Raw genomic sequence first — 17,768 nt, 5'->3', positions numbered from 1 at the left:
TAGGGTGGTATAGTGCAGGGGAAGAACTGCCCATTGTGACCTAGCGCCTCCATGTGTCTTCCACTATGCTCTGTCCAGAGAGATGCAGTGACATTGACAGTGTGAGTAGAATGTGAAGAACTGGGATTGCTGGATGGGAACGTACAGTCCTCAAACAAGGCTCATGGTGAGAGGAAGTAGGTGCTGGTCCAACATTATATGTTGAATCAATGTACAGGCGCTATACCTAAATCATACTTAAGAACTGAAGGCAGCTGTCTGTATTTACAGAGGTGCCTCACGAAGTGATTAAATTCCTGTTGATGAGATGTGTTCATTGTATTACAGGTATAATACAGTAATAATAATAAAACTGTTTATATCAAAAAAGGGTAAAAGGGTAAAAGCTCTTTACACGTACAGCATATATATGGGTGACCCATCCATCCTTTGTTGGGAAGTCACTTGTTCTAGTGCGGGATGCAGAAACACCTAATCAATCCAACACAGCAAGTCTTTACTGAACAGAAGGAAAAAGGAGATCACAAATTGGCACAGAACATGTGGCTGTGATTGAACCCAGAAGCTGAGAGTCAATAGTGCAAGCTGCTAAACCACAATGCCTCCTGTATATACGTACCTCCTGTATATGCATGAGTATTCTAAGAATGAAAATGTGCAAATTCAGGCAGATGCATTTTGATAATGCACCTTAAATTTGTATCTTGTACAAAAATCAAGTGCCAACTAAAGACCATTAGTAAATTATATAAAAGAATGGAATATTTTAGACAGCCCTGTCTCTCCATTAATTTTCAATTATTCCTTAGTCTCATAAAGGGCTACAGTGAGCCCGAGCTTAACATTGCAGACAATGGTGTGGGACCCTGTTGTTCTGGCCAAATTTCCCATTGGCCCTTACCAATCATGGCCTCCTGGTGTGTGGTGAATGTATTGGCGCACTATGGCTGATGTAGGGCTGCACATTGGTGGTGGTGGAGGGGAGTCCCCATTACCTGTAGAGCGCTTTGAGCAGAGAGTCCAGAAAAGCTTTATATTTGTGTAAGCAATTATTATAATTGTTATTATCAATGGGCACAAGATGGGAAACAGCCTGTATATGTACTTTACTGAACTATCTAATGACTAGAAAGGTGTTTTGATGAAAATTATTTCTTTTTGTCAATGTATCAAACTGTGAACAATGAGAACTGAACTTAAGACAGCAAGAAAAGTTATATTTTTTAAATAAAATTAGATATGAATTTAAAGTGAGATCCTGGTCTTTGTTTTTTTAATATATTTCATATGTCTTAATTGTACAGCAATTCATTATGTTTTGGAAGTTGTCTATATTCTGAAAAGCTAGGCTAATTTTACTTGCTACTTCATTCACCTGTATCTTTGCACTGTTGCTAATTAAACATATTAAGCTAACACAGAAATAAAGCTTGTTGCACAATATTTCTTTACTGGAAAGACAGGGTTTGTAGACTCACCTAGCAGAAAAAAAAATACTTTTATATTGTATACTGTACATATTACATAATTACATAATTCTCCTTTGGTGCCTTTCTTATGTCTTTAACAGACAGTTCAGTTTAACAGCTAGGTGGACAATTGTCTTGAATTGTAGGTCATTCACTCCATTTGGTTAAATATACAATACCAAGGAAGTTAGCAACCTCCAGGCAGCTAAAACTAAAGAAATAGGGCATTTGCCAAAGCCTATTTAATGGTATGTGATTGTGCTTTAAACAGACTTTTAAAACAAGAGCTGACAAATACTAAATTGTACTTTTTCTTTTTTCCCAGCCACATATGTACTAACTGTTCTGAACAATATGCAAGACATTTCTGCTTTTGAAAAGAATAATTATAGGCTTTTCCAGATGCTTAACAAAGTCTTTTTAATCAGCACAAAATACAAAATAGTTTATATTTATTACTATGCCAAAATTGTTATGTATTCATCAGCACAACATTCAGCCTTTTGATTTATTGCTGACATAATACTACATTAAAAAGCCTTATCTGATTGGAATTTTGCAGAATAGTACAATCAAAACTGCAATTTTGTTAATAATTTTATCATAGGAACATTAATATATGTAGGTACAGTAGGTGACTACATAATTACACATTGACCAATGATTCTATAGTGTTTGGCAGTGGTTAGAAACCCTCCAAAAGCGTATCTAAAATGACACAATATATGAAAACTAGAAAGTATAGTTTTCAAAAACGATGGCAAAAATTGCAGAGTTAATACATTACACAAACCAACCTTTAACTTCAGCAGATAATACTGGGTCAGAACAGGGGCAATTTGAGAGAATGGTGATTGCCTGTGGTACTTTGAGCTCAATTTGGCAGGTTTCCTTCAGGTATATTAAGTCATTGAATTCCTTAGTTTTATACTGTACACGAAAATGAAATTCTCTACTGGACTGAGGAACCTTACAGAGAGAGGTATATTTATTCTGAAATCATGTGAACCACTATTATTGCACAGAGACTAAGGCTATTCATCTAATTGTATGGCTTGTTAAGGTCATTTTTAAGAGTCTTGATGTGCAGCAAATCGGTTTTAAGTACTTGAGTAATCTTATCCTTTTTACAACTGTATTATTGATTTACTAATTTCTTCTAGTTTTTTGCTTTGAATATGTGGAGTAGGTTGTGTATATAACAAATATTAATTGCTATTTCAAAGTAATGAGTGCAAACTTTAAAGCAATAAAAAGTAAAAAACTGCACAATTATCTGAATACTGTTACGTATTTACTGTAGCTCAAAGTAGCTCAGCCGCAGGGTATGCAGAAAGCATTTTTGAGGTGCCGTAAGCCTTTGCCATTTGTATTATGCCATTGTAGGCCACACTACGTTCTATAATAGAACAATTCTCAAGTTACATGTCAGCTACAATATGAATGATTATAATGAAATACTGGATGGCAATCTTCAATTCTAAAGTCACTTGGGGAAAATACTGTGTTTTTCAAATATTTTACTGTGGTTTGTTTAATAATAGAGATCCCATAGAGATAAAAAATATACAATGATATACATATAAACATTTCTGAAACTACACTGTTTATGAAAGTGTCTCCTTAGAAAACCAAAACCTACCCAAAGACCAATCTCTTAAGAGTTAATTCAAGATCAGTGTGAAAACACTGAGACTGGAGTAAACATTGTGGGGAATTAGATATTAATTTCCCAAAAAAATATGCTTCACAGATTTATATGGTTTTCATACAGGATGCTGTCATTTACTCACAGGTTTACTTTAGTGAACTGGAAAAAATATCACATCAATTATACCATGCCACACCTTTAGGAAATCAGCTAGAATGTTAAGTAATCTTTTTATAATGGCAATCATAGCCATATAGAAATGATGTTCTGATATCTTTCAGCATGTCTAATCATAAAAGTCATGGGTGACAATGACTTACCTCACTAATAAGGACAAAGCCTTTCATTTATTATTGCAGAAAGGGAAAAGTACATGGGGCTCAATCAAATGTTATTTTATTGCAGTAAAGGGGCAAAATACAAGCAAGATGAAGTAAATCCGATCAGAATCTTTATAGTGTTCCCAGTGGAGGGCAGAGATTATTCTACACTCAAATGAAAGATTACATTTACACAAAGAAAGTAAAACAATAATTCCAAATGGATCTTGAGACCAATCCTCCATTCCCTCAGTAATACAACTGGCGGGCGTTATCTTCAGGTTATTGGGACCTAAATCTCCGTAAACGGCATTGTGTGAGAGGAGTATTTCCTGCTATATTTTTCACCCTGGTCATTGCATTTGCTTTACTGTTAGTGGTGCTCAAAGAAGCAGAAACACATTGATGTATTCTGGGTGGGTCATGTATTTCATAGAGAAGATCATTTCATAACTTTACAAGCAAAGATTTGCAGCTAAATCAATCAATATGGTACGTGACTTTTTCTTAGGCAAAACCATATTTATAACTCATATAGTGATGGCTGATGCAGTGGTGCTTGTTTAAAGGAACACCAATGCCAGTATTGTGGTGGGTGTGTTCCTACAGTCATAAACCATGAAACCCATCCAGAACAATGTCCTTGACCACAGACAGCACCCCCCAACACACTGCACTTAGAAATATCTGCGGTCGGAAACACACAGATACTGGTTGTGCTTTTCAATTATACGTTTAGCTGTGAAGCCAGTTATAAGAAGATGAGAAGACAAGAGAAAGTAAAGATGAAAACTTCGTCTGCTCAGTTCAACAATGCTCATCATATGCTGTACATTCAGTGATTCCATCAGTGTCATGTGTCAGCCATGTTATGAAAGAATATGGTAGTATCTCGGCTACTGTGATGTGTCCCAGTGATCCCTTTGAAGCATTAATAGTTTCACTCTGTGAAAAAAAAGTATCAGGTCTTCACAGCTTAATGTATTTTCAATACACATTTGTTAACCATTGAATACTTGTTGTGTTTGTGTTATTAATAGTATTAGAGCTACACAAGCTACACTATACCATTCAAACAAAAAGAAAATACTCATCTTCACACAAACATTAAAGTTTATTAAGTCCAATTTAGGTTAAAAAAATTAAATACAGCAAATGTGTTTAACTGCATCTAATAAAACAAATCTTGGGTTTGTGTCACAAAAATGATTGGTGTTTATTTTACACAATTATTTATGACTGCAGTATTCATTTAGACTCCTTGAATAAAAACAATCCGCAAATTTAAAAATTATTCTGCTAGTCTCAAATAATTTTTAAAATTTGAAATCTTTCTTGTCATAAATCCTGTTATATACTGATACTTAATTAAATTCCATCATGTTGAGAGTGCAATGATTTCAGTTCAGAAGCTCAGACTGAGACATACAGTAAGTAGGCTTTAACAGTTCATTGTAGAATTAGAGCCCAATGTAAAAAAATTGGCCAAGAGTTCTTTGACAACAAATCTCTTTTCTCTTTAAACAGAGATTTCAGCAGCTCTATCATACTACAAGGTGGTATGAGTACATTTATTATATGTATATATACACACAAACAGATACATCAGACCATGTTTACCAACTCATGTTGACTGAAAATACCAAATGCTCCACTTCTGTAAAAGTGATCTTAATTAGCATGATAGTAATATTAATTAATACACATTGTGTTATGCATGTTCCTCTGTTTAATATTTCATTAAGATTCTAAAAGAATACTGCAGCAAGAAAACCATCACGGTGAGGGTTAAAAACATATATGCTTGAACTGTCTCAAGCTCCCTTTTTGTCCTTGAAAACTTGAATAATGTGCACAACAAGCAAAGTTTCAGAACCGACAAGCACGGTCATCAAAGTGGGGCAACATGAACAGTATAGTATGTTTTAAAATGGCAGCAAAAAAGGTAGGTAAGGAACGGTTACCTGGAAAAAAAAACAACACAAAAGGGAAGACTACACTGGAACTATTTCAACTGAAACATGGCATAGCCCTTGAAAGAATGCAGGGTTTAAGGCGCGTACACTGAAGAAAGTTTGGAAACTAAAACCTCATGGAAGAGTGTCTCTTTTGGCCCCTGTGGAAAGTGGCGGGTGAGCTCAGGTGATGACGGTGGGGCCCCTGCGGCCTGTTCGTTCATGGATGTCTGAAATCTTCAGCGCAATGGCAATCAGGGGGCCCAGCACAGCCTGCAATCAAACGAGTATGACTGTCACAGACTGAGGGACACACAAGCAGGAGAGTCACAGACTGAGGGACACACAACCAGGAGAGTCACAGACTGAGGGACACACAACCAGGAGAGTCACAGACTGAGGGATACACAAGCAGGAGAGTCACAGACTGAGGGACACACAAGCAGGAGAGTCACAGACTGAGGGACACACAAGTAGGATAGTCACAGACTGAGGGATACACAAGCAGGAGAGTCACAAACTGAGGGACACACAAGCAGGAGAGTCACTGACTGAGGGACAGGCAAAGCAGGAGAGTCAGAGACTGAGGGACACACAAGCAGGAGAGTCACAGACTGAGGGACACACAACCAGGAGAGTCACAGACTGAGGGACAGGCAAGCAGGAGAGTCACAGACTGAGGGACACACAACCAGGATAGTCACAGACTGAGGGATACACAAGCAGGAGAGTCACAAACTGAGGGAAACACAAGCAGGAGAGTCACAAACTGAGTGACACACAAGCAGGAGAGTCACTGACTGAGGGACAGGCAAGCAGGAGAGTCACAGACTGAGGAATACATAAACTGGAACGTTACACATCAGACATGCAACATTCTTAAAAACAAATACTTGTTAGGAAAGTATTTGTTTAAGATTTCTGTTACTGTAAAATGTACCCATTTAAAAACAATTATCATCTTAATATTTTTTGTTAACTTAAAAGTAATTTGTTGTACATATATCATTTCACATATGTCATTAGTGATTGTATTTATCACAGCTTCATGTCTGCAGTAGAGAAATTCTGAACACAAATTCTTTTTGAAACTGAAACATGACAAACGGAAGGTAAAACCAAAGGCAGAACATCTTCCTTTGACTCTGACCAATACACTACAAATGTATAATAATGCATAATTAATGACTCCAGACAACCAAATCAATCTTAGCACTGCGCTTATTTAGAATCTTCTTGCAAGTACAGAAACATATTGTTATAAAAATATCTTGTAAGACAATGAAATAAAGAAATATCTCAATAGCAACTGAGAAACAAATCAAAGAAACCCAGTTTTATTCACCTCTTTTTTTGTTTTATAAGGATTTAATTTACAATCATAGCAGATGTTTCAGGAAATTCCACAAAACAAAGAAGATAATTTAGTTGCATAATGCTAATTATGCTAGCCTAGAATTATTAGAATTCTGTTAACTATATTCATTTTTGTGATTTTTGTTCTTGTTTTTTAACACTGAAATTAAAAATTAATTTGATGGCTTATGATGATTGGTTGCCCATAGCCCATTTCTTCCTACAAAAGAATGTACAAATCACCAGCTTGGAAGCTTATAGTATAAATGAGTCACTCGCCACTTCACCAAAATTAGCCATAAAACGTCAGATAAACTAAGGAAAATTCCAGTGCCTAATCAAATAGTACTAACCTGAGCACAAGGGTCTGGTAACAAGGCTGTGAATTAGCCTGAATGAAATGTATTAGTCAATGGAGTTCTTGGATTCATTAAATTAAAATGAAATGCTTATTGGTAGTTGAAAGAAAAATGTTTTCAGTTGTTTACAATTGGATATAGTTAACAAATGTGTTTCTTTTACGCACATTCATCTGTACCTTCATTAAGGAAGTAATACAGTGCTCTTATCTTAGGCCAAACCTATCATCTACCAAGACAATAAATACTACTGAACATTGGATTGTTTGGTAGCAAACAATCTAGTTCCATGGAATCCAGTATTAAACTTGGCAATAAACTTGGGACACCTTCACCTGTCTTCCAAAGTACACCAAAACGAAAAGTTCTAAGTCATGTGATCAAGCTTAGACTGGAATTAAATATCACTGATAACTAAAAGAAATCCACAATGAAAACAATAATTTTCTCTAAGAGGGACATTGAGACTTTATTGAACAGACCCGACACGGATAAATTAATTGTGCTGAATACACAATTAATTTATCACAATACACTGAATACAGGTTTGTGTCAGGTAAATAGAATGGTCACAGAGTCATCAGACAGAACTGCATTACACAAGAACCCAAAGCATGCAGCAGAACGTAAAACAGACATTTTTCAGATGTAAAATCTGATAGTTTTAGATGTATTAGCATGACCTATCCTGAATTCAACTGAAATATTATTTGATGATTCACAAGTTATAGTCACATGGGAAGCCAATAGTTTGAAAAGAATGCGGCAAATATTCACTGGACAGATATTGACACTTCATCTAAAACAGAATAAAATCTTTGTCCAAAAAGCACAAAAAGATCTACTATTAGAGCTTACATTTCTTGTCTATGCATGATAGCTTTTGTTAAAAATAATTGTTGTACTGCTATACTATTCTCTGAATTCTGTAATTTACTAACGTGATTCTAACTTATTACACTAAATATTGCTTATTTCATGTTTTAGTTTATGGTAGGTGGACCCTTCTATCTTTGTATCTGGCTATACTGTTTTAATTTGCATTAGATTTAACAGATAAATGTGGAAACAAAGTAAATGTTTTTTTTTTCAGCAGGAGTCATCTTTCTTCCATTTCCATTTCCTTTTCCATGAAAAAAAAATCTGGTCTTAAACAACATGTGCAAATTAGGTAGTTGAGGAAACCACGAGTTCCAGGGAGTGAGAGAAAACTGTGCAGTGAAATGTCGACAAACAGAAACTTTGGCAATATGCAAATTTGATCAAGTAAATTTCATTTACTTTTCAATAATTCGGATAAACATAAATACAAGCCGTACAAGTAAGTTCTGGAAAACACTTTCAACTAACCACATACAGTAGGTCTGTGTCTCAGCCATCAATATCTGGGGAACTCAATACAATAGCACTTAAATGCAAGTAAATGATTTTATCAGCTAGATAGCCATGAAAATCTATTTCAAGTTTTTCCACCTCAAATTAAAATTTCACAATTTCACACTTCCGGTAATGTACTCCTTTAGTACAACACTGTGATACAAATAAACTAAAACACAAAATTTGGGACATTTGTTTGGAAGTTTGTAAACAACTTTTCTGTCTAGATTTTTGATATTTGTTCTGTACTTTGATGATCAATTATGTAACATTAGAAGCTGCCAACGGCCTAATATTCAACATTTTTTGAACCAATACCTGTGTTTCTCTGTTGTGTTTCTCAGGGTCCTGCTCGTAGCTCTCTGCGTAGATTCTGATGGTAGCTCCTGAACTGCCAGTTCCACCCAGCCTGAATATAATTCTTGATCCATCCGTAAAGATAATCCGCAGACCCTGTAAGCAGTTACAGTAGTGTTTCAAAATGAAATTTTCATTATAAAGAGTAAAACTGAGGTTTCTCCCATTCTTTTCTCAAGAGTGACGGGGACACTATACTGTAAAAAGGTGCCGTCCTTTGAAAGAAAGGTAAAACTGAGGTCCTGACTCAACGTGGTCATTAAAAATCCCAGGACATTTCTCAAAAAGAGGAGGGGGCTATGCTGGTGTTCTGGCCAAATTTCCCCCTGGCCTTTACCAATCATGGCATCCTGATAATCCCCATCTGAGAGCTGGTGTGTGGTGAGTGTTCTGGATTACTATGGCTCTCGTCACATCATCCAGGTGGGGCTGCACATTGATGATGGACGGGAGTCCCCATTACCTGTAAAGCGCTCTGAGTCCATGAAAACTTGATATAAGTGTAAGGATTATTATTATAATCACTTTTATCGTTACAAGGAGCACTGAATTATTATGTGATGCAGCTCCATTTAAACTAAGGAATGAACAATGTGGATCCTATGCAATCTTAGCAAAACCAAAAGGATTACAAAACAGTACAGAAACATTATAGAAAGATAGTCAATGAAAACATTTACAAGCCTTGCCTTTGGTACTTACCAGAAGGAGATAAACTGGGATGTAGAAAGTGGTATTTTATTAGATTACTGTCTGTAAATCAGCCATCTCTTTGTACTACTATTTTACTATTCTTAAAACAAAATGATAGACACAGAAAGCTTATCAACACTTAAAGAAATAAAATGTCCAGCAGATGTCACTACAGCCTCAGATTTCAATAGTCCCTGAAGGAACAGAGGTATGAAGAGTGAAGACAAAAGTTTGGACAGTGGTGCAATGGTCAGCATTACCTCCTTGCAGTATCGCGGCTCTGTGTTCAATTCGTGGGGTGCTATCTGTGTGGAGTTTGTGTGTTCTTCCAGTTTTGGTTTGGGCTTCCTCTGGGTCCACCCACAGTCCAAAGACTGTAAAAGTGGCCCCGGTGTGAGTGCGTGCGTGTCAGTGTCTGTGTGAGCCCTGCGATGGACTGGTGTCCTGCTTGGAGCCCATTGCTTGCCAGGACAGGCTCTGGCACCCCCTGTGACTCCTGTACTAGACACAGCAGTTAGAAAATGGATAAATAAAAAAGTCTCTACTTGTTCCTAACATGAATAAGAATGTTATCACTGCAATATATTTGACCCATGTGAAGGTGAAGCCTTGGAGATGAAATGCGATGAGACTGAAAAATTAGAACTGCAACCGGAATATCTTCTGAATCATAACCTATTTTCTTTTCTGGTAGCAGATGAGTCAATGACAAAAAAGACGCATGAGGCATTTTTTCATAATCCTTTGCCCATGGTGCTATCGTCACTTGCTATCCCCACGTATGGTTCCTCTGTGAAAGTGTCAGGCGATAACGTTTGTGGGGCCACACAGTTTTCAGCGCTGTCGGTGTTTGAATGTGCCCTGCTGGTTCCCAGGACAGCTGCTGCTGCAGCAGACAGGCGCTGGGGAGAAGGACAACAGCTGATGCAATACCGGCTGTCTGGGATTTCGGGAGCTTTGTCACACAGTTCACAGTAGGCCGGACAAACAAATAGGTGGAGAACCAAATGCCGGTTTTGTTTTTCTTCAAAGAACTGCATGCGTGATAAAGGAATGAGGCTCCTTAACTGTAACTTCTGGAAGATGAGCTGCACTGGCAGCTAATGTGTGATGAATAGAGCATACGCTACACTTTAGTGCACACAATAAGCTAGGTGGCCAACCAATCTGTTCATCATTTCCCATGGAATTTTTTCTTCCTGGTAAGAGTTGCATCCACCCAGAACCTACTAACCAATCTACTGTGTGTGAAACCGCAATGGTTATTTGATGTATTCTGAAGCTTGGCCACTGTCAACAGGGTATAGATAAATGTCAAAGCCAACAAACTGAGTTGGTTGCTCTCGATAGGTTTGAGGAATTCCCTTGTAGGGGGGGGGGTCAATAGGACACAAGGTCTCATCAGGGAAAAGAGAAAATGTTCTGGCCAGGGTCATCTGTTCTGAGACACTGCATGAAACAGTGCCAAGAGCAGGACATGTTGTTTGAAGCTCTGCATACACTCTCCCAGTTCATCTGTCAAACTGCTAAAAACTCCTGTCATATTTCATTCGACATTTCTGCACTTTCTTGGAACTCATGTGTCGTAAAGCCTTGAACTTCATTTCACTCACAGTGCATTTATATTATTTGACGTGCATGTTGTGCTAGGTACTTTACAATTCAACTGCTGGATGCAACCAGGCCTTTGAGAATACAAGGAAATGTATAAAATAATACACAGACCTCTTAATTAGACGTGCATTTGGAATAAAAATAAATGGAAGGTTCCTCAAGAAAGCTGATGTTTTTTTGAGTGGTAATGCACATCAAAATACACTCATTACAGAATTGTGAGATATCCTTAGGCTACAACTCCAGTACTATCCTGCAATTCTGATTTCACCAGCAGCAAATGACTACAGACAATGCTGTAAAAAAGAAACAGAATCTTTGCAGCAGTCTAATTTTTGCTGAGATGGGTTGTTTTTAAAATAAGGATTACTATTTAGACTTAGTGGAGTGAAAGTTTAATTTATTAGCAACAGAAGTAATATGTTAGGTTAGAAACTGATTTCTATACATCATGACTGTAGAGCACAGATTAAAATAGCTCATGACTTTCACCTTTTCTGTGGCATTTCTTGACAAAATTATTGCATTAGTGGATAGTTAATGCATGGTATTTGCTTTAGATGTCTTTAGCATCATGGTTTCCCAGAGACCGCTAACTTTAAAGAGTGGTTTGGAAGATTTTTTATTACATCCTCTTTTCCATTTCCAGAATAAAAAAAATAAATAAAAAAAAACACCTAAAGAGGTTTGTCCTACTATGGTCAAAATTAAGAAAAACGCTAAATGTGCCCGACTTTGCCTCTTTGCTTATTTCCCAGTTGAAGTATGATTACATGAGTGATCTAAAAAACAAAAACGTCATTTTCTCCACATAAGACTTATTTTAGAAACTTGCGTCAATCTTGTTTTTTTTCCAGAACAGAGTCAGGTAAGACCAAAAAAATCCTATTCTGGACAGGATAAGAAATAAAAAAAGTACATGATAAATAACATGTTCGGCTCTAAACAGGTATTGTACTTTGGAAATAAAAACGGTTTTCCTTGTTACTGCCATCTACCGATTATTTAATGTTGAAATTTCATTAATCAATGGCTTCTGTCATGTCAGGCAGATAGTGTAAATGGATCCTGTGCAGGATCGGTTCAAGCCGAATCGCTAAGCAAAAACGAATACCAAGAAGCGAGCGAGTAGGTCTGTACACGGGAGAGACAACGAGGGAGCGACAATCCAAATCACTAGGCGAATAAGGAAACCAGGAAGCAAGCGGGTACTGTAGGTCAGATCACGGGAGAGGCAACGAGAGGGCAACAATCCAAAACGTAAGGCTAGGTCGAAAACGGAGAGCAGGCTAGAAGATCAATACCGAAAGGAAACTAGACGAGCATAAGGCGCACTTGGGACTCTAAGAGAATCCGCAATGGTGAGCGGTGAAGTGAAGAAAAAGGGGAACTAAAATAGGGACGGGAGTGAACGGTGATTGGCGTATTACTTGCGGCGTGAGCGTTTGTTAAAGAGTGTGCGCGTGGGAATGCAAGAAGGGACAGAGACGCGAGTGGAATAGGCTTCCTTCGTTAGATTTGAACCTCCATCCGTCATCAGAAATATGCTTTTGCTGGTGAGAGTTCAGAGCCCAGAGGACAGAGAATAGAGAGCTCGAGACAGCTCTACCCCTAGACAGGACTCCAATCCAACAGAGGGGCACATACTGTAGGAAGGGACAATTCAGAGTAGCTAATAAACCCTAACCAGCATTTCTCCTGCTTCACTAAAGTCAGTGCACCTAGAGAAACTCTACAAACAACATGCAAACTCCACATAGTCAACTTCTCAAGGCAAACCCAGGACCCTCTGAGAACTAAGGCAGTATACTTACACATCATTGTGCTAACCTCAGTTCAAAATATTTGCATTTTAAATATTTTTACTTTCTTTATCAGATGCTTCTATGTTTAAAAGGTTGCAGGAGTGATTGGAAATAAGGTAATGTGCATTTTCTAACCACCTGCTCTACTTATACTTTTAGAATGTGGGACTTTACATATTAATTTTTTTTGTGGCTTTTGGTTTTTAATTCAAAGTTGTATACAAAATATTTTTGAAGATTTAGTGGAATTAGGATTATGACTGTGTGAAGAGGGTGTGAGAGTTCCCCTGTTCCATTGTTTTCCTAGTTCATTTGCTCAAAGTAGTGACTAGTGAAACAAAGAATTGCAATTAAAAAAAACGAATGAATTCTGAGATGTTTGATGAATTGAGAGGTGTGTGAAGGTTGAAGCTGGCTCCTACAGTCTCAGAGCTCTCGTGATTGAACTCAACTATGTTATTGGCAGATCTGACCTGGTTCCTGGCCACAGTGCCATCCACAGGGTCTGTATACTCAAAGCTGTCTGCCTTTTCCACGCTGTACACATGGCTCCCCACTGCAAACTTCTGACTGGCAAACGCTTTGTCAGTGATCACAGCTTCCAGGTCCCTCATCATGTAGTGTGCGGCTCTGGGGTCCACACCTTCATAATCAAACCTAACAGAAAATAACAGAAAAGACATGACACCGCTGAAGACTCCAGGAAAACATTTTACAGACAGCATGCAAAAGAAAAAAAGCGAGGACACACTGGTATGTTCTTTTAAGAGAGCAGATCACAGTGTATTCATTCGTTTGAAGGACTGAAGAAATATGTCAGACAGAAGCTAGTCCATATTTAAAGAAGGCAGCTGGGGCCACACACAGTGGCAGTGGCAAAATGGGAGTGGAATTATACTGCTGTATGTGGTGGAGTCCTGTGATGTCTGTGCATTGAATTCACCACTTGTCGTTTCAAAAACTGCATCTTTGAATCCCCGCACGTGATTGCTTTAAAGGAGCATTAAATTCAGCAATATAGGTTAATTAATTGAATCGTACAGCATAATTCTTTAAGTTTGCCATTATGTACATTTTTCTAATGCTCTGATTCTTATTTTCCGCTCAGATTCACCACAATGAGAGTTTTGCACTTCACTGGCTGTACAGTCTGCTGTGTGCATTTTAACACAAATATTAAAGATGATTCTGGAGTATTTCAGGCATTTATATTTTATCACCATAGCTGTGTTGAAAATTATACACTGTCTTGTGTGTCTGCAGGCCAATGTTGTAGATCATAATTACGGATTAACTTCTTTCTCTTATTACACAATTTCTCCTAAATTTTACTGCTACGGCTACTGCTGTTTCTTTATTTGAATTAATTGGATCCATGTATAGAACTCACCCCTGGCTGGCCAGTTAGCTACAGTAACTGAAATAAAGATGTTAAAATAAACATGTTTAAAAAAACAAACTGGATTTCATATAATTAAAACTGTAAATAAATATCCAGAACTCCACCAGAAAACTACAGAAGGCCTGCCTGCCCTGGAGTTCTCACCTGCAGATGTAGTTGCGCCCCAGCTTGGTCCAGTGTTCCCTCACGATCTCCTCCACACTCTGTTTCCGGGCAGCTACGATGGAGAGCCAAGCCAGCACTGCCCACAGGCCATCTTTCTCACGGATGTGGTCCGAGCCTGTTACAAGAAGAGCGCTGTCTGTGAATCAGGTGTCCAGGAGAGCTAGGAGGCTCAGATATCTGTTCATACCCTGCTGCTTACCCACAAAAGACAGAATGACCAGCAGCAGGATTTTGTTAGATTCCATGTCCTGAATTATTTCATGGGGTATAAAGAATTTTGGATTAAATAAGACACTGTCTGATAAAACTCCTACAGTTGAATGGGACTAAAAACATCAGACAGCAGGTAGCACAATCCTGATTTCGCTATGGTGTGACGAGTTCAACCCTATCCCTTCTGGGAGTTTATTATATCTGCTCATCGGTTCAACGTAGATACAGTGCCAACTCCTAGCTCAGAGGCTCCCAGCCCTGGTGCTGGAGCAACGCTGTATCTTGTGATCTGTGCTCTAAGACTCTAACAAGGACTCTAAGAAGCTGAGCTGAAGGGAGATTTGATCCATTTTCTATGTTTCAGAACTGGCCTCATTCAGGTGCCTGAGATGGACCTAATTGGAGATCTGCTGAAGGAAGAATCACTCATTGTGGGGGTGTGATACAGTGTTGCTGATGTCGTTGGGAAAAGTAGCTGTGCAGGAAGGGATTTTGACACTCAGGACAAACTGAAGAAACACGCTAAATAAAACTCTCCACAAGCAAGCAGATCAATTCTGAAATACCAGCGCAGTTGTAGCTGTAATGAAAACCAGCAATCACAGTGCTGTAGACAGTGGGAAACTCTGCTAAACCAAAGTTCTCCTGCCTCAGAAGAATTCTGCACTGTCTTCTGCCTTCTGCAGCCAGACATTGTACACAGAGCCCTTTTACACAGGCATTATTTAAAGCTTTTGAAAGTTATGTACTGCAAAAGCCCTATCATATCCTTAAGCCTTTTCAGTTCCCACTGCAACACTATGTGAATCACTGCATCACTGGAAGAGCAATGAATAACTGGCTAAAAACCAACGTTTCTCATTTTGTTGTTGACCCACTGAACAGCTTCTTTTCTGTCATAATTTCATTGCCTCGCAGTTCTCTACTAGCTTCATATACACACCACGTGGTGCTGTTCTCTTTCTACAGTATCTCTTAATCTGGGAAAATAAAGTGATATTTTTGTTTGCAAAAATGGCCCTGGTTGCAACACTTGAAAAGATATCTGTAGCTTAAAGGAAGTCCCTCTTAACACAACAAAGCACACATTTTTTATTCATTTGAGATAAAATTGTGTCTGGAGAGTTAAACATTCTTTCCCATGTCATCTCAGGAAACACAGCCAATCTCTTTTTAGGGCAGTTAATATAACAAATGATACTGCAACAGTGACAACAGAGAGTCTGCTGTGGTGCTTTGAGAACGAGTTGCGGCAACATCTCGGCACATTTGCTGTTTTGTTACAAGATATAGAAAATTACTCTCTTACTTTGTCAGTCTTAAAGCCTAATTTCAACGTCTTCCGTGGAACACATATGACATCGGGGTTCTTTGTTTCACATGCTTAGCAAGTCACAAACAACATAAAAGCTGGAGCACATTTAGTAAAGAAAGGTCAAGAGGGAAGACAACAGCCAAGTTCAATCAGCCTCAGCTGTCAGTAATTTGTAATCACTCCTGACGTCATTTCCTCACATAACAACTAGGAATACTATACGTAATCCCCCTCTCTCCCTCGCCTACAGTACGTCTTTTGCATCGCCCCTCCACACCATCTCCTGCCCCCTGGTCACTCCTCACTCCACTTGGGGGTCGGCCCTGTGGTCAAGAGCCCGGCCCTCAGCCAAGCGGGATAAGCCAGACTGACTGTAACTAAAACACTCCATAAGCCTTTCAATATGCTTAATTCTTGGGTGTTGTCATTTCAAGTGAATCGCGGAATGGGAAAGATGACTCAGGCCTTACGTTTAAGTTTTTATCTCAGTGGGAGACCAATGTAGGAAGATCAAAATAACCCATCTCTGCTTCCTTACCAACTGCCTCTCAGCCTCCAAACACCAGCTCCACAGATATACTCTACTATGGCCCAAAACAAGAGTTCTATCTATTTCCAGACATTGCTACACCAGATTGCAAATTTTCTTCGGCTGCCAAGCTTCTCTAGAAACGCCTGTATATTGACTACAATAGTTTCCAGGACTAAGACAATTATTTTGAAATAAGAGAGGAACGTTTTTTAGAAGAGAATGCTTCAGCTGATCCGGTCGCAATATATGCAAATGAGACAATACAAGGAAAACAGAGGAATGGAGTTGAGCCTGTTTGACAGCCACCAATTCTCAAATAATTCCTGTACAAAAGCACATAAAGGAAAAAAACAACAACATTTTAACAGTCAACACACACTGGCATAATAATTACAATAACAATAATAATCATAATCATCCAAATCTTCAAAGGCTTTCACATATTTATATTGCATCTAAACAGAGCACACCAGTGGAAACGACATGGAACTGTGTTTGAAACCAACAACAGAAAGACCTGCTTTGCCAAAAGATCCAGAGAGCTCTTACAGCCATTTCTTGAAAGACATCAAGGTTCAGACAGCTTCAACAGCATGGCTGGGTAGCTCATTCCAGGCACCCAAAACCCTTTGGGTAAGGAAGAGCCTCCTGTTCTGTGTTTTGAGTGCACTGCCATGTAGTTTTCACTGCCATCTGCTTTGTAAAATATATATTAACAATATAAATAAATGAACAGTATAGTATTTTTAAATAGCATTTGTAGCTGACTAAATTATGTTGCTGACTGATAAATGTCAAGAATCAATTATCAAAAATTAGTCTGGTTTCTTTGCCGCTCTATGAAAGAAGCCAGGGTATGAACTTCAGTAACATTGTAGTGGTTGTTTGCTACTATATATATAGAAAAGCTAAAAAACAATGATTTAACAACCTCACAAATTATCGGTAAGGTGTTACTCCTGTTCTCAAATGTCTTGAGTAAGCGTTTTCTTAGTTTACATTTTACTACTGTACATGGCAATAATGACATTTTGTGTCATTATTGATCCTGTAGTAGTGCATTGTTGTTGGCATTGTTTGAATAAATCAGTTGGGTTCCTTTGACCTGGAATATCCATAGAACTTGATGCCATCCAAAAACAGGCTCTAAAAATTTAGCAAATTACTGATATAGAGGTGCCATGA

General features: G+C 38.2%; 1 protein-coding gene across 1 annotated transcript in view; it reads right to left on the bottom strand.

The window, feature by feature from the left end:
* Positions 1-4,535: 4,535 nt before the first annotated feature.
* The window catches only part of pgm5 (phosphoglucomutase 5), a 53,172-nt gene continuing 39,939 nt past the window's right edge, over positions 4,536-17,768 (bottom strand). Inside the window, exons 8-11 of the mRNA XM_088630059.1 lie at positions 14,503-14,638; positions 13,430-13,613; positions 8,806-8,940; positions 4,536-5,668 (exon numbers count right to left, since the gene is read on the bottom strand). Of these exons, the coding sequence (XP_088486185.1) occupies positions 5,579-5,668; positions 8,806-8,940; positions 13,430-13,613; positions 14,503-14,638 (545 nt within the window). The 3' untranslated portion in view covers positions 4,536-5,578. The remainder of the gene's footprint in view (positions 5,669-8,805; positions 8,941-13,429; positions 13,614-14,502; positions 14,639-17,768) is intronic.

Source organism: Lepisosteus platostomus, chromosome 4 (genome assembly GCF_059453375.1).
Source record: "Lepisosteus platostomus isolate fLepPlt1 chromosome 4, fLepPlt1.hap1, whole genome shotgun sequence".
NCBI lineage: Eukaryota > Metazoa > Chordata > Actinopteri > Semionotiformes > Lepisosteidae > Lepisosteus > Lepisosteus platostomus.
The sequence above is the reverse complement of the archived record's forward strand: the minus strand, read 5'-3'. Positions and strand labels throughout refer to the sequence as shown.